The sequence below is a fragment of the Callospermophilus lateralis genome, chromosome 4 (genome assembly GCF_048772815.1).
Source record: "Callospermophilus lateralis isolate mCalLat2 chromosome 4, mCalLat2.hap1, whole genome shotgun sequence".
In the NCBI taxonomy this organism is placed as follows: domain Eukaryota; kingdom Metazoa; phylum Chordata; class Mammalia; order Rodentia; family Sciuridae; genus Callospermophilus; species Callospermophilus lateralis.
Window position 1 is genome coordinate 101729598 of NC_135308.1, and position 27630 is coordinate 101757227.

A 27630-nucleotide genomic window follows, 5' to 3' on the forward strand; every position below is an offset into this window, starting at 1 on the left:
TTAACTGATCTTATGACAACTCATCATTAATATCCAAACTGGAACTTGAACTGGTGTCATGTTGACTTGGAAAGAGGATTTGCTGCTGCAGTTGTCTTGTTAGGATGATCCCAAATATGACTGAGTAGAAGGGCAAGGGGCAGGGCAGGAACATCTGTACATTCACCACTGGCCCACCATCAACTCTCCTTCCTTACTGACAGATTCTTGCTCCAGTTCTATGAAGATCAGTGTCATGAGTTTCTCCAACCAAGGATTTCCCAGAACCATGTTTCATAAACTTGTTTTTTCCTAAATAAAAAACAAGAGAAGTAGAGAATGATCTAGCTCCTAAAATCTTATAATTTTGGCTGTGCTATAATAATTTCAAAGACTTAGAAATCAAATTTCATTACTTCCTTAATGGGCCTAGAGTTCACTTTTTGCTCATTACTTTGATCCATTAATATTTCAGCATTAGTACCATTTTAAAAAATATGTAGTATTCATGAACACATATGTTGAATGTAATAAAATTATATGTATAAATAAAACTAAAAACATTTGTATTTATAAAAAATAAGCATAAACATATTGAAAAAGAATATCTAGGGATTAAACAGAATATAATTATATGTTATTCTGATAAATATAATTGTAAAAGTCAATTTCATATAATGAAGTAATTTCTGTGCCCAGTTAGTGGCCTATAGTATGCTTAATACAATATCTGTATTCTGTAAGGGACAGTCATAAATTTTGACAAATTTTATTTAAGTTCTTACTTGTATGATTTTCTTTTGGGTTCTAATGACATACAGAATTTCTTTTTAATTTACAACTAACTTAGTTATCCATTTGTATTCGATAGACTACTTTCAGCTCTAAAATGACCTTTATCTTTGTCACTTAAGTGGGAGGAATCCCACAATTATTTTCTGTTGCAGAATTGGTGTGCTTTACCAATAAACAACCTCCAAATAGAGGTCATCCTGGAGTAATTTTGACAAAAATAAGTGACTAGTTTGTTAAAAGACTGGATTGTTCCTTGGTTATGTTGACTGATTCATAGCATATTACCTAGAAATAAGGAGAAGAACCTGAGAATTTAATCCCAATTGATTTAAGAATGAGCAATATTTGCCAAAAAGTCAAATTTTCTAAATATTCTTACAAGTAATTTCAATGCTAAGGGAGAAGTTGGAAGTGTATCTAATCATGCTTCACTTAACATGGTGATTTCATTGTTATGTGAACATTGTTGTGTGCTTACACAAACTGAGATGGTGTAGCCTATTGCCCCTACAGCCATGACGAATAAAACAATGCAAGATGAAATAAAGCACCAGAGAAAAATGGTACAATGAAGGGCTGAATGAGTCTGCCCCATAATATGCCATATCATTTCATAGTAAACTATGCTTTTTAATAAATAGGAGTAGACTCTAAAATAATAATAAAATATAATACAGTAAATATACCAATCAGTAACACAATCACTTATTATGGTTACTATTAATTACTTTGCATAACTGTATGTGCTACTCTTCTATAGAACTCAGAGTGCAGTAGCTTTATTTACACCAGCATCACCATAGACCTATGAGCACTATCACATTGCCCTTGAAATTGCAATGGTTATGGCATCATGGGGTGATAGGAATTTTTCAAGCTTACTGGACCACTGTTTCATATGCCATCATTGATTGAAACATAATTATGTGGTACTTGACTTTATACCCCTTAAAGAGGATTAAAAAAAAAAACAATTGTGACCTAATATATGTAAGTAAACTAAAAATATTAGTATGAATCTTAGAAGGACTTGTAATTTTTCCACTGTAACTTGGTCAAAATATTTGTTGCTTTGCTTGAAAAAAAATGGGAAGAGTTAGAAGTTTGGCAAGGATTTATTATGGAGCTTAGAGGGAAAATGTATGGTGTGTTAATCTTGGTAATGTGGTAGTACACATTGTCCAAGGAGTAGGAGCTGGGGCAGGACTAGCTGTGTAAGGGATTTATTAATTGCAATACCTGGGAGGGGAAAGGAAGTTGGGTGGAAGACGGGGAGCCATCTGACTGAGGTGCAGTTCTGTTACCAGGAGAGAGAGAAGGAAGAGGAAAGGCTGGGCTGAAGAGATATTTTCAGCACAACTCTCAGGAGTGCTCCAGTCAAATTCCCCTCAGAGGAGTTTAATCGAACAGGTCTCCTGTGCAGGCTCTCCCATGCTCAGTCACTGGCTGACAGCAGCCTGTGGGATGGGTGGCCTTAGCTAACCAGTGGTGGAGTTCTGAGGGCAGTGTCTGGGCAACAGATTATAGTTACCTTCTCTGACAGCTGTAGAAAGGCACATTGTCGAAGCTTCCATGGTATCAAATAACTACTTTTATTCATTTTTTTAAAAGAGAGAGAGAGAGAGAGAGAGAGAGAGAGAGAGAGAGAGAGAGGATTTTTTAATATTTATTTTTATTTTTTAATATTTATTTAGTTTTCGGCAGACACAACATCTTTATTTGTATGTGGTGCTGAGGATCGAACCCAGCGCTGCCCACATGCCAGGCGAGCGCGCTACCGCTTGAGCCACTTCCCCAGCCCCCACTGCTTTTATTCTTGTATTATTTCTATATTGCATTTCTTCTTCAAGAGCAAAGAATATTCTGAAATGAGCTTTGACTGGATAGTTGAAGTAGGGAAAGGAAATCCTGGAATGCATTATCAGTCACCACTGAGCCCAGCCCTAGCTCCAGCCCTTATATGGATACTTTTATTAGTGAAGTAAATAAGTACTATTTTTCTTTCATCAGATTTTGCACTTAAAATAGGAAATAGTTTTGAATGTTTTATACATAATGACTTAAATTTTGAAAAGTATGCATTTAAATAAAGTAAAAATCTAATGATAGGCAATCTAATATGAAAGGCTATAAAACAAAACATAGCAATTTTTTAATCTTTAGCCCTTAGGATAGAGGAAGTGCACCTGAGAAATAGGTGTAGTATGAAAGATTGAGGTTCTGTTCCAAGAAGAATTTCCTAAGCTAATGATCTGTTATTGAAGGGAGATTTTTAAAGTATCTTTTAAAAAAGTTTCTAAAAATAAACTATGTTTATATTTCTCTGTAGCAGTGGGAATAACATTCTGTTCTAACTTTGAAGTATGAATTGAAGTACTGAGGTCTCCTTTCGGGAAGACCTGGCCTCATTTATTGGAGGCCTGTAACTTGCTTGAGCCTGTCCAATCATGGTTTAAATCTCAGTTATGGTGGGGTGTGGGAAACTACTTGTTTCATCAAACCTCATGTAGTTCATACATTTTGTTAAAAAAGGCTGGGCAGGAGGTATATTTCAGGATGGAGTTCTTGCCCAGTATGCACCAAGCCCCTGGGTTCCACCCCCAGCACCACAATAAATAAACAAATGTATAAATATATAAATAGAGACTTTTTTGAATGTCATTAAATACCTGTTTAGTGATAGTATCTCACTACTTCGTGCCTGTAACATAGAGGGTTTTTTTCTGCTCTTTTTAATGAATGAATACATAGTTGAAAGCACTGTGGAAAAAAAGTTCACATGCAGTATGCTGATCCTTTGATCCAGTCTTGAATCACCCATTTATCTGGTTCTTCAATGGTTATGTGATTAATTTCATCAAAGAGAATATTCATTACCAAATGAATTTTTTAATATATATCTTTATTTTTATGTGGTGCTGAGAATTGAATGCAGTGTCTCACCACTCAGTGCTCCACCACTGAGCTAAAGCCCTAGCCCTACCAAAGGAATTTTATGATATGTGTTTTATGTGCTGGAGACATGGCCAATAAATAAAATAGATACAAATTTGTGACATTAGGATGTTACAATTTAATAAAAGGATTTTTTTAGCTAAAGATTTTAAAATAAAATATCTAATAGGAAAAAATATCTGGGAACAGGAATAGGCTGTGGAATGCCAAGACAGCAAAAATATTTGTGAGTGTGTGCACACGTGTGTGTGTTGCACATACATACTCTCATCACAATTACCACAGTCATCCAAAACTTTATTGAAGGTGCCACTAAGCAAAAACCTTGAGGATTCCAGGAGTGATTTCTGAGATTATCTGGAACATGAGGAGGCAAAGGACTTTGGTTTTAGCTTTACCTAAGATAGAAAGTCCGACGACAATTTTCAGCTGCAGAGTGACATCACTGAATGGTAGAGTGACATAAAATGACTTAGGTCACTTGTTTCCTCCTCTCTGATATGTGGGAAAGAGACAATAGAAAGGCAAGAGTACCAACAGGAGGTCAGTTAGAGGGCCCAGGGATATTTCAAGAATAGCATGAGTGAAGAAGGCTAGGATGTTTCAACTTGAAAATACCCTATTGTCAAGACTTGTGCAGAATGTAATAGTAAAAAAAAAAAAAAATAGTATTGGTAATGTAAGGAGTACATTAATATTTTATTAAATTAATTGTGTAAATCATGTATTTTTTATTTTAATAGAATACTCATTTGGGAAGATGGTAGCTTGGAAATCAATAACATTACAAGAAATGATGGAGGTGTCTATACATGCTTTGCAGAAAATAATAGAGGGAAAGCTAATAGCACTGGGACTCTTGTCATCACAGGTAAGAAATAATTTAATATTTGACTGATATTTTTTAAAGCTGATGGTGCTTAATTTCTACTGTATTAAAAGATACATAATTCAGTGTTAAGGTTCTAAAATAGTCCATGTACTAAGTTTCAATTTCAAAAGCCTTCTTTGGCGATCCTCTTTGATAAAATTGTTCCTGGAATTTGGATGTGAAAACATTTTATTACATTACATAGAGAAATCAAAATATATTGATTATTATCCATTTGGTATACTAGATAAAACGGTATCTTATATTTTCTTAAATTGTGTTTTACTCTTTTTTTTTAAACTTATAGATCCCACACGAATCATATTGGCCCCAATTAATGCTGATATCACTGTCGGAGAAAATGCCACCATGCAGTGTGCTGCGTCCTTTGACCCTGCCTTGGACCTCACGTTTGTCTGGTCCTTCAATGGCTATGTGATTGACTTTAACAAAGAGAATATCCATTACCAGAGGAATTTTATGGTATGTGTTTTAACTTTCATCTTATTAATATCCCAATGATTCTTGTATTTCTGCATTAAACTTCTATGACTCTAATAATATTTATATGATTTTTCTTGAGAACACAAAACAGGCAAAAAAAAAAAGCTTCACATAGTTCTTGGGTTAATTATAATACTTTGAATCTTCTAAAAGGGCTATCCCTAAGGATTTTTTTAGAGATATTAATTATTAAATATTGATTGGTATTTAGGTACATTTTCCCTCTTAATTTTAATGAAATGCTTATAGTAATATATATTATACCTCAGTATATATTTATTATGGGTCCTACTGCTTTCACTTTTATTCTAAATGAGATAATAGCATAGAACCTACACACATACATACCTATTACAAGATTTGAAAAAATAGTCCATGTGATTTGAAAAGGAGGATTAAGTGGCTACATTTTAAAAACCTGGAAAGTGTACATGCCTTGAGTCCTATAATTAAGCATAGTGATATAGAGAGTCAATATCTAGAAATGAATAAAATAGAGGGAAAAGTCCAGGAAGTTATGCAAGAGCAACAACTTGCAAAGGAACATCATTGGTCTGTTGATAGGCTTCCTGGGTTGCTGTGTATCTAAAAGGGAACTTGGTCACTTGCTTCTGTCAGACTCTTCTCTGAAAAGGAGGCCCTTTAGAAACCTGAAGATCTATTTGGAACATATGCTTAATTAATAAAACTGTAATTTAGAATCAGCTACTAATGCAGATACAAACTCATAGGGTGTTTAAAATTTTTAAAAATTATATTAAATCTGGAGAGATGTGTACACATTATACCATTATGCTTGCAAATCAACTGCTTTTTTTTCTTTTTACTCTTCTAGAATTCCCACTTTAAAATACAAAGAGTCTTTTAGTTAAGTTTAGTGAGACTTACTTCAATTAGAAAGGAACATTTATTTTTACATCATTGGATAGATGCCTATGAACAATTATTGATGCAGTATCAAAGCATATGCATCTGTGTGTTCAGTGTAAATCCAGTTCTTTAATTTACCTGGTCTAGCTATAATTGTAAATCAACAGTAAACACACCAATTTGGTTTCTGAACCAAAACTACACTTTAAAAAAAAACACAATTGTCAAAGAACTATAACTTTTATTTTGATATCATACCATGTGACATTTTTGTCCTAATATATTTGAAAATGTTTAGATGTACTTAATATAAACATTCTCAACATTTGTAAAATTGTTATCAAGGTCTCTAACAATTTAATAATTCTTCAAATTGTGGTTTTTTGCAGGCACAGTGGCACATGCCTGTTTTAGTGACTGGGAAATGTGGGGCAGGAGGGTCACAAGTTCAAGGTCAATATCAGCATCTTAGCAAGGCCCTGTCTCAAAATTTAAAAAATAAAAAGGGGTGGGTATGTGGCTCACTCATAAAGCAACCCTGTGTTCAATCCCCAGCACTAAAGAAATAAACAAAAAAAAATTGTGAGTTTTATTTTCCAAGAAAAGTAAATGCTATTCATTATTTTACTTACCTTAGGGACTAGAGAAAACTAGAGATCTTGCTTTTAAAAAAGTAGACTTTTGAATTTGCTTACTTCTTTTGTGTTATAAATTTTAAAGTAATCGCTTAGTAGCTTCAGTGAAGGCTATTTAAATAGACTTGGGGACTTAAGTTGCCCTAATTAAGCTGAAATTTCTTATTTAGAACCTGTCTATGTTCTTTTAAAATATAGTTACATTGCTGCTTGTTGATATAAATAGTCATGAGGTGCTGGAGAGAAGAGGATAGGGTAGGACAGGTGAGGAGAGGAGAGAAAGAAGAAAAAAAAAGGAGGAAGAAAAGGATGCAGGAGGGGTGGGAAAAAAGAGTTTAGTGCACTAAAAAGAGAAGAAAATAAGAAAATAATAGAATACAAACTTAAAATGAATAATAAATGGGAAAACAGACCCTAAGAATATGGAGTTTTGTTAGTTGTCCTCTACTGCAGTTGCTTCTTCTGCTGACCATGGCCACAGAATTCACTTAGGTGCTTCTTGGTGAGTCCAGGGCATAGTTCCATGGCAGGACCCAACTCACAGGCCCCATCTCAGGATTCATCCACTCAGCTTTTAGTTCTTTATCAGATAATGATGCACCCAGAACAGAACACTAGAGCAAGGGCGAAATAGGCAATGTGATTGAATAAGAATGTCAAAGGAACAGTTTTATCACTTTATAGATGGGCAGGTGGATTCAATTTTCTAAATTAAGAAAAAAATCTCAGATAAGAACACTTATTTTCAAATATGTTGTTAAACTTAATTCTGTCTTTTGAACCTACAAAAGATAAGTTTTCTTTGGTCCCTTCCTTCTTTTTTAAGGCAAACATCAAAGTCAGACTTCACAGCCCAATGAAATTTAAGTAAAAGCATCAAAAATGTTTGACTCACCTTTTGAAAGAGGGTCTTAATGCCTAGTGATTGTTTCTGAGCTTATTAATACTTGGGAGCTGCTCTTCCTGCCTAAAGCTTAGTGGGCAAAACTTAATTGTTTAAAATTGCATAGGCAAAATGCCAGAAGTTTCTTAAATAATAATTTGTTTTTCAGTTAATCCCAGCAATATTTTATTACTTAAATAGCATTTTTTTATTTAAAAATATATGCTGAGCCCCTACCACAAGCAGGCATAGTAAAGGCCCTAGCATGAATAAAACACTGGATTAAACAAAGATATGAATTCAAAATAAATTAAAGATACTCTGAGTTTAAAATTTGAATGGAAATGTTTGGAAACTTTCAACATTATCAAAACTGATGTCATTATCTTTGTTTTAATAATTCTAATTGTTACCAATTGATATTGGAAGTTATAACTAACAAAGAAAATGAAGATATCCAATTTTTAATTTTTTCATGAGCTTGTTTTCAGTTTCCAATTTGAAAAATAAGCTATTCAAAAACTAAATATCCTGATTTTAGCTTGCTATTCTTAATTTTGACCACTAAATGGCAGTCTTGTATAAGGATTCAAATTTTATAGCCTGGACTAATTTGTAACTTGAAACATTAGTTTATGAAATTAAATTAGTGCATTTTCTTATATTTGTGAATATGTTGTGGGATCATGGGTGATTTTTTAAATTATTATATTTTTATTAAAATTAATATTTATTTGTTCCAAATTATTACAATAATCTTGTCGATTGTGAAAGAAAAAGGCAGAAATTGTTTAGTACTACATAAAAATTAACATGTAAACTTTTACCTACATATGCATTAACTTAAACACAAATAAGTTAGTACTGTTTTCATTCTGAAAAAAAAAATAGAAACGAAAAGCAGATTGATCAGATCATTTGATATTGACTAATTGGAGAAAGTAGATTTGATTCAATTAAATGATTTGTACATAACATTTCCCTGCATCAGATCAATTTTACTGTCCATGTCTTACATACTCAATGCTTCTGGGTTGGTTGACTATACAGATGCTATGTCTGTAAGGTTTCCACAGTGGAGGAGAGGGTTGAAAGTCTATTTGGAGAGAGTTTACAACAGAATGGAAGGAGCAGCATCTCTAAGTAGGTAAAGAAAAGACAGCTAGGAAGAATGGACTGTAATCCAGTTGTTTTAGTCAGCTTTATCACTGCTATGATGAAAGGACCTGACCAGAATGATTTTAAAGGAGGGAAAGTTTATTTGGGGGCTTGTGGTTTCAGAGGTCTCAATCCATAGAGAGCAAGCTCCATTCCTTAGGGCTCAAGGTGAGGCAGGAAATCATGGTGGAAGAGTGTGGCAGAGGAAGTGGCCCACATGGTGATCAAGGAAGCAGACAGAGAGAGATTTCCACTTGCCAGATAACAAATATATACCCCAAATCCAGGACCTCAATGAACCACTTCCTCTAGCATGGGTGATTTTAAAAATTTCTACATTAAAGTTTATCCAATTAGAGTTATTTGACTGTCAGGAAAAAGTAACTACATTTTTAAATCTGTGGGTTTTTTAATGAATTTATGGTAAACCCATAAACAGAAAAATATTATTAACATTGCATTTAATAAACCTACTTTATATAGACCTCTTCTGCATGAGATTATTTTTTATAATAAAAATTTTAATTTTAAGTCTGTGATTTATTTAAAAAAATTAAGAAGTTAAATGTCAAAGGTTTACCTATCATGTCATTTATCTGTTGTTTATTTAAGAAAAATTCACTGAATATTATATTACTACATGATCATGACCGGTAAATGTTTCATTTTAACTTGAACTTGTATATACAGGGATCCTAAAAATATAAGCATAAATTTAATAAGTTAGAAGTTCCCATATTTATTGTCATCAAACATAATTAAGTTTCTAAAGCGGTTTGTATTATATTATTCTGTTAGAATTATGTGACAAGTATATACTTTTCTAGTCCAATTATGACTCTTATCCAATTCAATACATACTTCCCTTGGAGTAAATACAAAGGGTAATCATTTTAGTTATTAATTTAATTTATAACTCCTCCTTTTCTAGAATGGACTTGAAACCATCTATTATAAAATATACATTTGCAATGTATCATTTTATTTCTTTCTCATGGTAGTACCTGAGTGACAGACTTTATTTTTTCAAAGCCTTCCTAATCTTTGACATCTACTATGAGTCCTTTTCTTTTAACTGTTCAGTGATATTCTCCTTGTCAGTCCCAATCTTAGTTAAACATGAGTTTCTTAATTTTCCAATTCAAGTGATTGCCCCAGTATTTTTCTCCGACTCTCTTATTACAGATGTTAAAATCATAATCTAGGAGGTTACAGCAATTCTATTATGAATTCATCAATATCATATGAATTGTTCAGTGGTTCTGCCACAATCTGACCTGGGCTCTAGGCTCCATCTCTTCACTTTTTATTGTGTGACCTTGAGCTAGTGATGCAACCTCCCAAAGTCTCAGATTTCGTCCCTTAAAATGCTGGTAATCATTTCCTTACTTTATTCAGATTACTTCATTGGATTTCAAAACCAATTACCTACAGTATTTTTGTGAAGATAAATGAGAGAGTGCCTATAAAGTGCTTGGCAAAGGATCTACTATAATGATTATTATTAATGCTTTTTATAACAAAGCAATGATTCCCTATTGAAAATTCCAGAAGCTTTTGCCAGATAGTTTTTGTTTGTTTGTTTGTAACTGATCTCATTTTCACAGTTTACTTCTGGCTTCTGGTGCTGTTCACTTTGCAGGATACCTAATTGGAGACAAAAACATCCTAGGTATTTCATTGTTGAGGGTAAAGAAGAGGTCATAATAGTCAACATTATTCAATGCTTATTTGGCCAGCATTGGATTAAATGTATTTCTTATAGTTCTTAGTTGATCTCAGCAATCTTAAATGGAGTATATATTATTATAAATTTCTCAATTTTTGAGGTGAGGAAACTGAGAATTAAAAAGGCTGAGTATCTAACTGTAGAAATCATAACTCACTCATGACTGAGAGAGGGTTTGAAACCATATGGTCTGACTGCTTGACCATGTGATCTTAATCAATTGTAGTTTTAACCCATAGATTAATATTCATGTCTACACATATTTAAATAATTCTATAATTGTTTAAAACACTACAAAGGAAGTACTGTTCAACTCATTATTTTCTTCTTTAATCTTGTTTATGAACCTTTTATGCTCAGTTTATCCGAATTCTTTCCTTCTTCCTACACTGTCAACACCTTTTGCAATATACTGTAAATCCAGCCTATCCTGCTTCATAAGGTCTAACTGTGACGTTTTTGGCAATTGTTAACAATCTCCTTTGATAGGTCTGCTCACATGTCTGCAGGTGTTCATTCTTCTGATGGTACAGGCAACACCATTGAAGAAAAAAGACATTGTGGTTCTAACCCAAAGTCTTTTCTCTTTATTAAAGAAACCATTAATGATACTATAGATGGCACAAAAATTTTTAAATTTGAGAAATTTATTCTTCATACTGCAGGGTTAGCTCTCTATTCACTGTTGGATATGAAGCTGAGGACAGTCCAAGGCTATGGGGCAACTGATTGGAAGAGATAAGGAGGGTTTGACAATCATCTGGAGAGAGGCAAGAATCAAGTTACAACTGAAGAAACAGTGTAGAAGACTAGGCAGGTGCAGTAAGATAAACATAAGCTCTATACCTAAATCCATAGGTATAGACGAAGGATAATTTTACTCCCTAAGGAAACTTTTCCCAGGTGTGGAGATACTTGTGTTTATCACATTGCACATGCATTGGGTGGCGGTGTGTTATGGGTATCTGTTTAGTACAGGTCCTACTCAATATCTTATGATGTGAAAGACAGACCCCTACAAAGGAGAATTATGTAGTCTAAACTGTTAAAAGTCCCAAGATTGGGAAATCCTCTTAAGAACGATTTGAACAAGGAATCATATTATTTTGAGCAGATGAGGACATAAATTAAAGGAAATTGGATAAAAAGAAGGCATTTCAAAGTTAGTATGAGTAGTGAACTTAATACTTAAATTTTGATGAACAGTAAAAAAGATGAATAATTATGAAAAAAGTATGCAGACGCCTGGTGTAGTACTGGGACCCCAATGAAACTCACAAGAGCATTCTTCCCAGGACCACACCCTCTCTCTGCTCTTTCTATTAGTAATTAGTTGGAAAGGAGTTAGACTTTTCTGTACTATCTCTGTAAACCTTTAATTAGGTAGGCTTTAATCCTTTAATTAGGTATTAGGTAACTACAACTAATTTTTAAAATTAAATTACTTATTTATTCTAATTTGTTATACATGATGGAAGAATGCAATTTATTTCATATTACACATATAGAGCACAATTTTTCAATCACTGATTGTCCACAACATATTTTCACACCATTTGTGTCTTCATACATGTACTTAGGGTAATGATGTCTAACTCATTCTATTTGCCATTTCCTAATATGAGCACATGGGATATTATCTACATTCAAGAGCAGTGTCTCTAGTTTAGTTGAGCAGGCTTCTTAAAGATCATCACAATTCCAGTATAGAAACCATGAAATGGCTGCCCCACAAAGGGCTTAATGAGCACTGGTTGATGACACAGCTAATTGAAGAGCATTAAGCACATAGAGCAAGTCTTTGTTCCATAGAGATGTATGATTGGCTTCAAGGGATCTCCTAAAATTCATCCCAAGTTAAGAATATATATTTTTACATAGAACTTTATATATACTTAACTGTACCTACTGTAATTATTCTGGCCTTTTATGCTTTCAGTATAAAGTCAATAAGAAGATGGAGAAATGAACATGTAAACCTTTGTTGTCTTAGGAGTTTTATAGTTTTGCATTGTAGACTTTGATAGTTTATTTCTATCACTCTAGGAATATACAATTTTGTTATTAGTTTTCATATTCCTAAAAAACCACCAAACTTTTTCAATTTGTTTTAAAGAATAGGACATTATCTAAGTAACAGGATTTTTGCTCTGGTTTTGCCATTGATATATTGTATGAGCTTGGGCCAAAGTGTCACTCTGAACCTCAGGCTCTGCATCTGTCACATGAAGAGGTTGGGCTACATCAGAAGTTTCAAAAAACAATAGAAACAAAAATGTTTTGGCAGAAAATACCTTTCATAAAGAAATTTTAATTTAGGTACATATATAAAGTGAGGTACTCTAACTGAAGATGAAAATGTGTGTGTGTGTGTGTGAGAGAGAGAGAGAGAGTGTGTGTGTGTATTTGTCCGTCTGTCTACTGCATAATCAGGAGCCTTACCCTACAGTGCCTCTCGTTTCAAAACCCCCATCCTGATTCTTTCCTTCTACCAAGTGACCATGAAAATTCTCAGAACTCTGAGGCTAATGAAAACCAATTTAAACCAATTTGAAAAATATATGAATTAAATGATTTCCAATTTTATTTTAAACTCTTCCAAATCTAAAGAATTGATGTTTTGTCCATCATTCAAAATGTTTGGCAGAGACCTCAAACAAAATTTCCTCCTTTCTGAGTTTTCATTTAAATGGGTCAGTCGATCAAAACTGAACTCTTTCATCATTATTCTCACAGTTTGTTTTATATCCAAATCACCAAAAGCCAACATTTCCCCAGATCCTGTAGATTCTAAGTGACCTTTCAGTAGTTATCCTGACATCTTCTCTTACTTATTGTAGTTTTTATATGTCCACTGACATTCCTTCATATTAATAAGATTTCTATATCTTTAAACAATGTTTAGATTCAGGTAATTTTAATATTGATATATTCCCTAAAATAACACTAACTCTAATATTAAATAATGCTAAAGAGGGGCTGGGGTTGTGGCTCAGCGGTAGAGTGCTCACCTAGCATGTGTGAAGCCCTGGGTTTGGTCCTCAGAATCAAATAAAAATAAATAAAATAAAGCTATTAAAATAATGCTAAAGAATAATGTTAATTATGTGTGAAAATGGTTTTGTGATTATTAAAAAAATGTTTTGTCATTTGAGATTCCATACTACTATCATAACAAATTGCTAATGAGCTGAGGAGTACTGATCTATAAGTCATTTATTTTTTAAGGTTTCAGCAGTAGCTAGATGGATAATAGATAGAAGTAAAAATGGAACTAGCTACTTACTCAATTAGATAAAACAAATATGGCAAAAAGTTTACAATAGTTGAATCTGGTGGTTTATGGATAGTGATTGCACAAATTCTTTCTACTTTCTGATGTTTGAAAATTTAAATGGGAAAGCAATTTAATAAATGATACAATAATTTATGAGAATTACTGCTTCTACTTACCAAACTGTGAACCTCCATGCAGTTACCTGATCACTAAAGCACTGCCGTGGGAACTGCTTAATCCAGAGAAACCAGAGTGATCTATTGCCTATGGAGTCTTCCAAAAGCAGCTTAACTTAAAAACTCAAATGCCTTATTTCTAAAATGGGAATATTAATAGTAAATCCCTGGGTATTATGAAAATGAATGAGATAAAATATATGTGAAGTAGCTGGCAGCTTGCCAGACACTTAAAAGTCATTCAATAGATTAATTCAGATCATGGCAAGGGCTCAGGAGCAGTGACAGCCGTGGAGGTAGCAAGAGCAGAAGCAGCGGTAGTGGAGGTTATAGTAGTATTATTTATAGCAGCAGTAGTGCAGGCAGTAGTAGGGATTATAGTCATAGTAGCATTGTGTTTTTATATGCAAAATACAATTAGAAGTAGTACCTATTCCATAGCATTATTGCTACAAGTTAGTGTATTTGTACATGCAGAGGCTTTACAATATCCCCTGACACCTAGACCCTTACTAAATATTGCTGTTAGCAAAGTTTGCAGTGGTGATGCTACCATTAGTAATTGTGTAATATACATCTTCTATAGCTATTATTTCTCCACTCTAACAAGTAAAAACTAAAAAAGAAGATAATTGTTATTGTTTCATGAGTATCCATCACATATATTTAATAATTTCTGTTTACATTTATATGATATACCTTTAAAAGGTATCTTTTCTTTAAGCCTTATATAACTGTCCCTTAACTCTGAAATTCAATGAATAAAACAGATGTATTTTTTTAAATAGATCTCCATAATGAGACCTAAGTTTTATCTAGACTTTGTATGTACCATATAGTGTATTTCTTTGTTCATTACAATTAAATTTAATACAAATTAGTAATCAGATGCATTTATATTGCAGTAATTATTTTGCAGTTATTATACAAGGGAGGGAGGAGTGAAGAATGGGTCTTTGTATGTTGGAAGTCTTTTGACTTAAACTTGAGAAACTTCTGAGTGGTCAACCACATACACACTTTGGAATATCCCTGAGCTTTGCTATCACAATTTCCAGTATGTGATTCAACTCTCCTCGTATGAAGGGAAGAATTTTGTAATTCAGCCAAGCTGTGGCTTTTAGTGAAAATATAGAGAGCATTCGTATCTAATTTGTGGCTAGAATGTGCTGAGGCCCATGATCTTTACTTGCTTTGTAAGCGTTCTGTCAACCACTGAGAACCTCAGCTTCTCTTGAGGTATGGAAAGTGCTAGCAGCATTTATAAAATTGTCAGGAAAGCTTTTCTATGTGCAAAGCTATACTGGAAATAATATAGTATGTTTTCTCTTTGCTTCCTTCTGAAGAAATGTAGCACTACATTTTTACCAGATAAATAACAAATAAGAATAAATTTTGAAGTTGCTTATTATTGTTTTATACAAGTTAACTATCATTATGTTCCTAAAACCAAATGCTTAAAGCAGAGCTGATTTTAAAGTCAGTTTAGTATTAAACTTCTAGAATAATTTAATTGAAAGTTGTAAAAGTGTTGTGAAGATTTAGTAAGTTTAGACTTGATGAAATATTTGAGGACATAAGTAGTTTGTTTTTATTACATGTGCCCATATAAAAAGAAAGACCACTCCGTTCCTATCAGAATAAAATAAATGGATATATAAACAGTATTATGTTTTACACTGAAAACTTAGGAACAGAAAGATAACTACTTCATTAAGAAATAAAGAATATCAGATATATAACTATTTTTAAAGAAGCAATGTTAATACTCTTGTTCATTTTTATATTAGTTTTTTAGTTTTGTTATTATAACATTGTATGAGAAAATATTTTTAATTGAATAGGTTATTTTATAATGAGATAATGGAAGTTTAATAACAGGATAATCTTTGTTGTTGCTGCTGGGGATGGAACTCAGTCTTGCATATGCTAAATGACAAGCTCTACCACTGAGCTACATCTCCAGCTCACAGAATTGATTATCTTTTATCTAGAAATCTGAAGCAATCAAGGTACTGAGTTCACTTAAGGAAAGAATATAATAAAGTTTTTTTTATGTGAACATTATTATTTTTTCAATATGATAGCATTCTTAGTATTCTTGTGCCATAATAGTTTAAAAACATTTTATTTAACACATTTCTATTAATAAATATTTAATAGCCAGTGCATTCTTTTAAGGATGTCAAAACATATAAAAGCAGTCTCATAAATGTATACTGTTCATTTTTTTGCTATAATTATATTATTTTGATTTTTTCCTCACTAGAAAATTACTTAGATAATGTACCAATTGGCTTTTATTATAGTTTAAGAAAAAACCCTATAATCACCTTCCTCATATACAGAACCTTACATTCTGCTTACTTGTAATATTTTTTAAATATAAGTAATAAAATAATATTGAATCTCCTTTCGTAAGTGAATTCTATTTAGTATGGTATGAGGAGTTAGGTCAAATCAAAATTGGGCACAGTCTCCAAGACCACCCTCACTCCTGACTTCAACTGCAAAGTTCAAGAGGTTGCCAAAACCACCCTCGGGTTCAATCTTTCAGTAGAAGGGATGTGTAGAACTCAATGAAGTGGTTATACTTGTGGTTACAGTTTCTTAAAGAAGGAGGATTCTGGTTAAAATCAACCAGGGGAAGATAGCGCAGTCCTGGAGAAACACCAAACACAGAGTATCCATAACCTTCTCCCTGTGAAATCAAAGTGCATTACTTACCATCTTTGATGTGTGGTAGTATGCACAAAGTATTGTTAACCAGGGAAGTTACTTGAGCCTCAATATCCAGAGTTTTTATTAGGGATTCATTATGTAGGCACGATTGGTGGGTTGCTCACATGGTTAATCTCAATCTCTAGGTTCACTGATACCATGCTATCAAAGACCACTGTTCTATTTATATCACAATGTTCATCTTTCTGGCACAATCATCCATCCCCCTCTAAGACTCTACAGCCGTTGCTGTCTCCCACCTTCAATCTCACTGTTAAACTATGCAATCCCTACTCTATGACCAGTTTTTACTCTGAGATTATACAGGTGTGGCTAACCTCCAACTTAAATCATATTGTTAGACCATCCAGTATAACCCAAGACCACCAGGGAAAGAACGATGTTAGAGGTCTCCTTCAGAAGCTTATACAAGGGCCAGAAATCTCTTTGGGCAATGTCAAATTCTTACCATACAATTGGATTAAAAAAGACCTTACATTTCATTTTTTTAAAAAAAGTATTGACAATATTCTTTTTTTTTCTATAAATATGCTCCTTTTTTTCTAAACTTTTACATTCTCTCATGAAATTAGTATATAAATAATGAGAAAAAGAGGGGCTGGGGGTGTGGCTCAGTGGTAGAGTGCTCACCTAGCACATGCTCACCTAGCACTGGGTTCAATCCTCAGCACCATATAAAATAAAGAAATAAAATAAAGGTATTGTGTCCAACTACAAATTAAAAAAAAATCTTAAAAAATGAGAAAAATATCTCATGAAGAATTGATCTTAAGGAGATGGAGGTAGCTACCTTATAGCATAATTATCTGAACTGAAAAATGCATGTGAAATTAGTAAAATAAAATTAATTAAGTTAAAATAACATCAATAAAAATATTTATGTCATTTTAGATAATAGGTATTTATTAATTAATTTATTTAATACTTGTTTATTTCATCTCGTGTGGCAGATATGACGTTAAGTATATCTTATGTAGTAATAAATAAGATTCTTCCTTCAAAGAATTACAGTTTAGCATAAAAAATTAACTGCTGCACAATTATATTAGAAAGGGATAATGACAAGGAAAATGTGCAAGGCCAACACCTAACTGAAGCTTTGAATTCTGAAGAAGGAAGGGGCATCTCAAATGTGGGCTGAGGTTAGCCATGTGATGGGGCAGGTGAGGCTCTGCAGATGTAGCAAGAGTGTGTACTTCATCCTAACACCAAGAACATCCTCTTTAATGTGTTTAGGAAATTCCGTCATTGTCATGAGCTTACATGTTACATATCTACTAGCGTAATTCTGATTGAAGTTAAAAAGATGTGAATATATATTATCTTAAAAGAAAATGATCAAATACTTAATAAGTTTGACTACTTCATTCAAGCATGTGCATTTAGTGGAATTAAGTTCCTGGCACAGTGCCAGTCCTGGGACTGCAGCACATACAGCCTAGGGGTCTACAACACAAGGACTTACAACATGTATCTTACTGACAGAAAACTTAACAATCTGCCAGAGAGATTGATGCATAATTGCATAAATATTTAATCGCAATTGAGATATGTAATATGACATAAGGTACACGATGCTATGATAAAACAAGGCAAGGAAACTGATTGCTCCAGAGAAAATTGGAAGGTTGTTTGAGGAGTAGTTTGCATTATTTAGGTGAAGGTGGTGATGGGGTAGAGTATAAGGGTATCATGTTTCTAGGAGCTGTAATACCATGGGGAGTTAGAGATAAGACCCAACAACTTGCCCTTGTGGTCCTAAGAAGGGAACGCTCTTCCTGGAGAGCAGCTTGTAAGTGAGGTGGTAGCCCCTGAGAAGGAAGCAGGTTGTCTGTTAGAGTGGTTTATGACTTGTATTCTAGGAAGAAGAAGTTTTAAATATTTAAATTTCTTCACTTTTATACAGACTGGTGACTTGAGTATGGTTGCATTTTTTAAAAGGTCATTCTGGGTATCAGGTGAAGAAAAGAGTGAAGTCAGGCAAGGGTGCTGATGAGACCAAATAGGATACAAGAAGTCTGGGGAGAGAGTTTGGTAGTTTGGTCAAAGACAGAAGCAGTAGTAATGGAAAACAATGGATAATTTCAACAATTCATGATGAAATCTTGAGGAAGTTGGAGAAGAGGTGGGCTTAAGAATGTCTTTGAATTTTTCAGAAAGTTACAGGTGACTAGAAAAGCTGAGCATTTTGATAAGGAAGGTCAGATGCCGTTGGAAGGTTAGGTAAAGTGAGGAAAAGGGATGAGGTCCAGATTAGAATTGATTGAAGAGCAAAAGGTAAAGAAATGGAAAAACCAAAAACAGAAAATAAAGTTTAACCTTAGTTAAATTATTTGACCACTCTTTTAGTCTCCCTCTTACTTTTAATAAGTAGACATAATTAGACTTTGTTCAGAGGGTTGTGATCAAAGTGAATGAAATGACAATAATATGTATGCGTTCATAGCCTAGGCCTTTTACAGACAAGATAACATCCAATAAATGCTAGCTATTTTTAGATATTACATTGAAATAACGCCTTATAATAACAAGTAAGCTTCCCGCAAGCCTCCTTCAAAAGATACTCATTGAACACTCTTCGGGGCATTGTGAATAGAGTATTGAAGAATAACAACAACAAAAATCCTCATTCAGCCTACATTTTGGTGACAAAGCATTTTAGTAGAACTGTTCATTTTGACAGTTTCTACCAACTTTTAGTATCTTTGTGAAATAAACTATGGCACATCTTGAAACCAAACTACTGAATCAGCTTTGCAAAACAAAATAACCAAATCTCAGCCACATAGCATTTATTTATCCATGTTGACACTTAACACTATGATTATGAGACCTTTAAATGGTATCAATAAAATAGTTTTATCTCCTGGTTTTCTCCCAGTATCTCCAGTGTTAGAAATAATAGAATGGTAAATATATTAAATCTGAAAAGGACCTTAAGTAGTTAATTCACTTTATTTTTTTTCACAGAGAAGCCAAAGCTTCACGTGTAAATTGAGTTAGATGTCTTTTAATGGTGTTCATTTTGTCAGGGGAGAAAAAAATACCTTTTGATTTTAAATGCCATATAATTTGTGGGGGGAAAAATGTACTGATTGGAATGATTGCTGTTTGTGCCAACAGCTGGATGCCAATGGTGAGCTGCTTATTCGAAATGCCCAGCTGAAACATGCCGGAAGATACACATGTACGGCTCAAACAATTGTGGACAATTCTTCAGCTTCAGCTGACCTTGTTGTGCGAGGTAAGACTTTCACAATTTTAAAATTACATAATCAAAGGTTTGTGTCAATAAGTATAATCTTTTGGTAACTATTAGGGTCTCAATTCAAATTCTTATGTAAGGTCTCAATTCCATGCCTCAAAATGCATCTTAGCTTCTTACCCATGTCTGAGAATGATTTATGCCACACAAGAAGTAAACAAGACTGATTTGTTGTTGTTTAACTAACTTTATATCCTCTAGAAAGTTATCCAACAGACCTACTAAATGTTTGTGTTTTTAAACGTAGTACTCAACTCACTTTATTTCTTACTAATTTTTTTTTTTTTAGTGTGTTGGGTGTAGTGCAGTTTCCTTTTTTATTTTTTTATGGAAAAATATACTAATGCTGTTTACTATAATCTTGAGTATTTCATATTTATCACCAACCATCATTATAGAATAAAAACCTAATTTATTCATGTATCATGCTTCTATTTGTAGCTCATTTTCAAACTACTGCTTTTGTTCTTACAAATAATATAATTGAGAATGTGATGGGATATGTGTTTATTAAAGATCTAACCCCTTTGCTTCTTGCCTCTATGTGGGGATGAGGCTCCTTGGAACATGACACACTCTGTTGAAATTCATTAAGTGGCTCTTTGCTGGTTGCCTGTGGAATAAAGATCATTTCATTTTGCTTAGTACCCAAGACAATCTGTGTGTTGACTTTAGACTTCTTACTTTATAATGTCTTATCATCATTCCCTATAATCAATTCTAAATGTCCCGCTAATTCACAATACCCTTGTGTTTCTACATCTGTTCCTTGATTCACAGTTCTTTAATGTATTTCTCACATCATCTGTTGGCTAATTCATATCCATACTTTCCAGGTGTTGCTCACATATTATTAAATTTGGGAATCCTTTTTTGATGTCCAACTATAACCTCTTATCTTCTAAACTTTCACAACATTTACTGCTTTCTCCAATGTGTTTAAAGCTAACTGTGCGTGAGTTATCTCCTAAACTAAATTGCAAAATTTATGTATACATTTAAATTAATGTTTAATTAATTGCACATTCTTTTACATAATTTTATGACTCTTTTCCTCTGTCTCAATGTCATAATAAAACTTCAGTTTTTTTCACATTTTACCAACTGGAAATATTTAACAACATTATTTAAGTCTACGTTTTATTGTAATTTTTGGATAAATAATTGGTTAATAAAATAATATCTCTAATGATTTAATGCCCCTCCCAGACTTAGATTAATAGACTTTCATTCAATCTTATACATTTTCTGAATTCCCTCTATAACAGTGTTAATATGGAGTCCCTAGGCAACATAGTGAAAATGCAGAAAAACTTTTATTTCAGTTAAATGTGTTCTCTAGTACAAGATTAAGAAACCTAATGGGAATTTCTCTTTCAATTTGTTCCACAGAACACTTATTGAAAATTAATAAACAAAATCCTAAGGCTACAAAATTCTAAATTAGAGAAAGTTCATTTAGGTTCAATGTTTCTATTCAGAGTATTTTGTTGTCTGGTACATCGATTGTTTTCAAGAGTCATTAGGGAAAGGAATGAATTCATGGTTCCTTCTTTTCAGAGCACAAGCTATTAAACCATTTCTAGCATAGCCTAAGTGTAGATTTAATTAAAATTCCTTGCACATGAGAAGAATAAGAATTAATGTTACAGTAGGGATCAATCACAATGCACGGACATGGATATTTTCATTCGATTACATTGTAGTGAGCTCATTGTAATAATTCTACAGAATACTCTCTAGTATTCTGAGGGAAGAGGATGTTTTATAGATATAAGAGTAGTACTGATATTATTCATACACATAGGTAATTAATAATCACCTTGCCATGTATTTTTATATAGCTAAAGCCAATAAAAAGGGACTATACCAGGTATTATGTGGAAATACATTTTTTTCTAAAGTCTTTTTAGTTCCAGGAAAAAACACCTTAAGGCAAAAGAACCTGGCAAGTGTACTCAGGAAAAATATATAACATTTTAAGACCCTGAACAATAGCAGGATGCTAATAAAACTATACACATAAATGAAAGGTATTTCTTAGCCCTGTTCAAGTCTACACAGTCATAATCTCTCTGCAAGCTTTATTTCAAATAATAAGAAAGGTATTTATTTATATCAAAAGAAATTCACAATTAAAGTAGATAAATATATTTCTGCAGAGTTTGTGTAAAAAACATATTGCAGATCTTTTAAAATGTTTTATTTATTTAAGTCAGAGGATATACAATTGCAAAGTTTTTTAATATTTCTTATAGTAATAATGAGTAATATGTGAAGCATATTTTGGGGGGAATACCAGGGATTGAAATCAGGGGCACTCGACCACTGAGCCACATCTCCAGCCATATTTTATATTTTACTTAGAGACAGGGGCTCACTGAGTTGCTTAGTGCCTTGCCATTGCTTAGGCTGGCTTTGAAATGGCAATCCTCCTGTTTCAGCCTCTGAAGCTGCTGGGATTACAGGTGTGAGGCACCGTGCCTGGTTTATATGAAGCATATTTTTGCCTTAAGTGATATTACTATTGTTAGCCCATTTTTCCACTTAATTGTGCTTTTGCATCTAGTTCATGAAGTCATAACCTAGAGCTCATGAACTGTCCTCAAGAGATATATGAAACTGCTGAAATTATATACTAAATTCCATGTATATGTGAGTTTTCCTAGGAAGAGGATTTATAATCTTCATCAGATTTTCTCAGCCACCAATGGTCCAAAAGCACTAAAAAACTTAATTTTTATTTGTATTCCTTATTCTTCCCCATGTAGATCAAGATTCTCTGAAAAGAGAAACAAAAAAGTGGTTAATTGCTTTTTTTGTAAAAGTGTAAAAATCCATTAAATTTCTTGTTGTGAGATCTTAGTAGCACATTTAGACTGAATTCCTTTGAAGATTGTTTGTATTCAGCCCTTCAAAAATAAATAGCTGTTTCTCAAAAGTTTGAAAACACTTCATAATTGCCCCCCACTCCATATCTGCAGTTTTCTTTCTGTGGTTTCAGTTACCATGATCAACTATGCTCTGAAATGTTAAATGGAAAATTCCAGACATATATAATTTTAAATTTCAAATCGCATACTGTTCTGAGTAACATGTTGAAATCTCATGTGGTCCCACTCCATTCTGCCCAGGACAAGAAACACTTCTCTTTTTTACTGTGTCTATGCTGTGTATACTACCTGTGTATCAGTCTCTTAGCAGCTGTCTTGGTTTACAGATTAGTTATACAGTATTGCAGGGCCTATGTTCAAATGATCTTATTTTATGTAATAACAGCCCTAAAGCACAAAATTTTGTTGCAGTCTATTGTTGTAATCATTCTAATAGTTACTGTTAATCTTCTATTGTGAAAATTCATATATTAAACTTTATCATAACTACGTATGTATATGAAAAGACAATATATGTGCCATTTTGTACTATCTGCAGTTTCAGGCATCCACTATGGATCTTGGAATATTAATAAGGATTCAATAGACTTTAGACATATATAAAGTCTACTGCATTCAGTAGACTTTAGACATATATAAAAACTTGCCAGGTTTGACATGGACTAATTCTAATTTATATTAGATATCAGCGATCTGAACTGCAGATGCTGAAATTAGTGTTATGAGTGGGACAATGAACATTGTAGAGGGGAACACAGTTTTCTCTGAGGAACACCAAGAAAATTTTTGATAACAAAATTAGTCTATTATGTAAACATTTATACTGATCAGATGACTGAAACAAAAGTATAAATACTCAGATATAATTAAGACTGTGGAATCCTTTAGTCTATATTACCTTGAAGGAAATCAGTGCATAGTAAAAAAAAAAAAAAAAAAATGCTGCTACCCTCTATACTGTGTGTGTGTGTGTGTGTGTGAGTGTGTGTGTGTGAATTTGTAATTGTGGATGGGTATGGTTATATATGTAAAACTTGATGAAAGCAATTTGTATGGCAAGAAAATGTGTTTTAGGCATATTTCTTTAATTATCATTTTAAATTGATTTTAGAATGGAGACAGTCAGTTAAATCTGAGCATCTCTGTGTTAATTTCATTGTTATAACAAAATTCCTGAGCTTTAATTATGTATGAAGAAAGGAGATTTAGGTAGCTCATAGTTCTGGAGGTTCAAGGCCAGGGCACTGGCATTGGCCCTATTCTGGTGAAGATTTCATGGCAGGTGGCATCACCATGGTGGGAGTACATGTGAGAAGGGGAGATCACCTGGCAAGATAAGAAACCAGAGAGAATTCAGGAATGAGGTTTGCTCTTTTATAGCAACTCATTGTAATGCAAACAACTAACTCACTTCATGAGGCCAGTATCAATCCATGCTGAGCTCAACAATGACCTAATTACTTTGCACTGAGGCGTACCTTTTAAGAGTTTCACCACCTTTCAACATTGCCACAAGCTTTCCACACATGAACCCCTGGGGGACACAAACAAACCATATCCAAAGTTTAGCAGTCTTTAAATAAAAAACTGAAATGGAATATGGGAAAATTTCATATTCAAAGCATATGTAGCATTTTATTTACTCCCTTTTTTGTCTGTGTCATATATGGCAAAATCAAAACAGCAGAAAAATAGCAGCAATTTTTGTCAAGTGGAAATAATCCATTAAAATATGGGCCCAGTAATCAAATGTGAGACATCATCGTTTATAGTGGACATAAATGTTTACCTGTGGAAGGTATAGTACTTTAATTTATTTAACCACTTATTGGACCCCAGGATGCTCAAAGAGAATTGCCAGAAAAGTGCATATTGTCTAATCTTCTAGCTTTGCAAACATCTTCGAATCATGGGCTCACATGTACCCTATAATTTTCACTTATCTTTTCCAAAGTTGTCTTTTTTTAATCAGACTTATCTGTTCATGTTAGAAATATTTTGCTAGACTTTCTATAGTAATAGAGATTATTTTTGCAAGAGAAATATTTCTTCAAATAGTATTTTCCTGAAAGTCCTGTATATAAAATTCAGGATGTGGATAAACAGTCATCTTCACAGTCTGACAAATGCAAAAGATTACCCTTTCTGAAAAAGCACCTTCAAATCACCTCACTCATGATTAAAATAAACATATAAAATCAAATATGAAATTGTACAAAAAATTATAGCTCTCACGAAGAAAAAACTCACTGTAAGAAATAATGAAGAAAGAAAAAATGTATAATTCAACTCCAGAATATTTCAGCATACAGTGATTATATAAAAATAAAAATAACCAGGCTGAAAATATTAATGAAATTAGAGAGGGAATGTTAAAAGTTAGTTGAAATTAATGTAGTATAAAAATATAGCAAATTTGCAAAAAAATAGAAAAACCTGTAAATGATAAATATAATCATTAAAAATTAATATTCATTAGATAGTACCAACTTGGGAATGAAAGAGAGAAGTGGAAGATAGGTATGAAGAAATCACTATATTTCAACATAAAGAATAAAAGATAAATTATGAAGACAAGTTCACGATATTGAGGGTATAGCTTGTGTTGGTAGTACACATCTGTAGCCCCAGCTACTTGGGAAGCTGAGGCAGGAGAATTGCTTGAGCCCATGAGTTTGAGACCAGCCTGCAATGCTAGTAAAACTATATAGTAAATAGATAGCTTTAGTAAATACTATATAGTAGATACTAGTAAAACTATATATTTACTATATTTACTATTTCAAGCTATAATAAAACTATAGCTTAAAACAAATAAGCAAAAAAAGAAATTGAGGATATAACTATAAATTTAACTATAAATTAGTATTTATCAAATTGGATTTTCAGAAGAAACATTAGACAAAATAAGGGCAAACAGTTTTTAAAAAGTTAATGATGGGGTTTGTGGCACAGTGGTAGCATGGTAGTGTGGTAGTGTGGCTGGGGTTGTGTTTCAGTGGTAACATGCTTGCCTTGCATGCATGGAGCACTGAGTTCCATGATCTTCAGCACCACATAAATAAATAAAATAAAGGTGTTGTGTTCATATACAACTAAAAACATTTTAAGTCAATGATTATAAATGTGGGAGTATTAGTGGCAAAAATGGTTTCTCATATTCAAGCATCAAAATGAAACACAAGAAAATAAAAATGAATAAACTTGTATTGAAACAAGTATGAGAGTAAAAAGATTTTTTTTTTCTCCAAAGATGTAGCAATCCTCTGTTAGTGGACTACCAAGTAGCAATAATACTTGAGGACATCAGCCTTCAAGATGGTTTCCATTGATCCTTGATTCCTGGCCCACAAACCTTAGTGTGGTCCCTTGCATACATGGAGTTGTGCTATGTGCCAGCAGAAGTGACTGTGTATGATTTCTCAGGCTAAGTGGTAAAACACATTGCTGTTTCTGCCTGGATATTTGGCTCACTTGTTCTGAGGGAAGACAGCTTTCATCTCATGAGGACAGTCAGAAGTGTAGAACAACAGGAAGAGGAAGTGAGCCTTCTTCAATAACCAGCACTAACTGCCCAGTCATTCAGTGAGCTGTCTAGGCAGCAGATCCTTCATTCCCAGATCAGCTTGAGCTTTCAGATACAGCTCTGGTGGACATCTTGATTATAAATCTCATGAGAAAAAATGATCAGGAACCACTTAGCTCAGCCACTCAAGAATTCTTAGTTTACCAAAACTGTGAGATAAAATAATGTTTATTGTTTTTAAGCCACTGAGTTTGGGATTAATTTGTCTCATAGGAATAGCTGTAGAATACTACATACACTACCTTCAATGTGCTAAATTAAATGTCCATTGTTTGTCTACACAAATTATTATTTTATAATGAGAAAAATTAAAGCCATATTAAGATGAACAGAAAAAGTTTATCCTCCTAGAGATTTTTATCTCTAAAGACGTGTAATGGGTTAATTTCAGGAAAACTTCCTAGGAGATAGTTCTGGGATGTCAAAACTCATAGTAAATGAAGAAACCAATAAATATGTGGATAGATGCAAATTCTCTTAGTGTGTTTGGGATACTATAATGGAATGGAATGGAATACCATAAACTGGGCAACTTATGATCAACCAAGATTTATTTCTTATAGCTATGAAGGCTGGGGAGTCCAAGATCAAGGTACGAGCAGATTCAGTATCTAGTGAGGACTTCTTTCTTTCTGGCTTATACAGGGAACCATCTTACTGGGTCCTCACAAGATAAAAGAGAACAGCTCTCTGGGATCTGTTTTATAAGGGCATTAATGGCAGAGCCCTGGTGACTAAAAGTCTACCAAACACCCTACCTCCAAGTACTAGTACATTGGTGATTCGGTTTTGAACAAGAATTCTGGGGTAGAATACAATGTTTAGATTATAACATAAGCAGACTGAGCTAAGTCTGATTAAGATAATTAAGATGTGATTTGCTTTTATTTCAGGTTTCTGTATAGCCACTACTAGGCATCTGTATACATGTATGAATGTAGTGTGTGTGTGCACGCACACACATGTGCGGGTGTGTGCATGTGGTGCACATACATGGTATTTATCTAATATGGATAAATATAAAGAATACTTGAAAATAAGAATCATGAAATACAGGAGAGTGGTTACATCTGGGGGAGGAAGAAAGGAGTGAGAGAGGATATCGTTTAAAGAAGGGGGGCATCTGCTAAAAGCTGCATTTATATAAGTAATTTTTTCTCAAGACATGTAGTAGATTTTTGTGTAATCATTTTTCTATCCTTTATAATTGATCCTAAATGTTAGAAATTTCTTAGCAAATATAATGTAATAAAAGAGCATAACAAAGAACCTGCTGTCCCCCCAGTTTCTCACCACCATCCTTCTTTGCAA

General features: G+C 33.3%; 1 protein-coding gene across 1 annotated transcript in view; it reads left to right on the forward strand.

The window, feature by feature from the left end:
• Cntn1 (contactin 1) overlaps positions 1-27630 on the forward strand; it is a 252914-nt gene that overhangs the window by 141848 nt on the left and 83436 nt on the right. The window contains exons 13-15 of the mRNA XM_076852771.1: positions 4473-4600; positions 4908-5083; positions 19698-19818. Coding sequence (XP_076708886.1) covers positions 4473-4600; positions 4908-5083; positions 19698-19818 — 425 coding nt within the window. The remainder of the gene's footprint in view (positions 1-4472; positions 4601-4907; positions 5084-19697; positions 19819-27630) is intronic.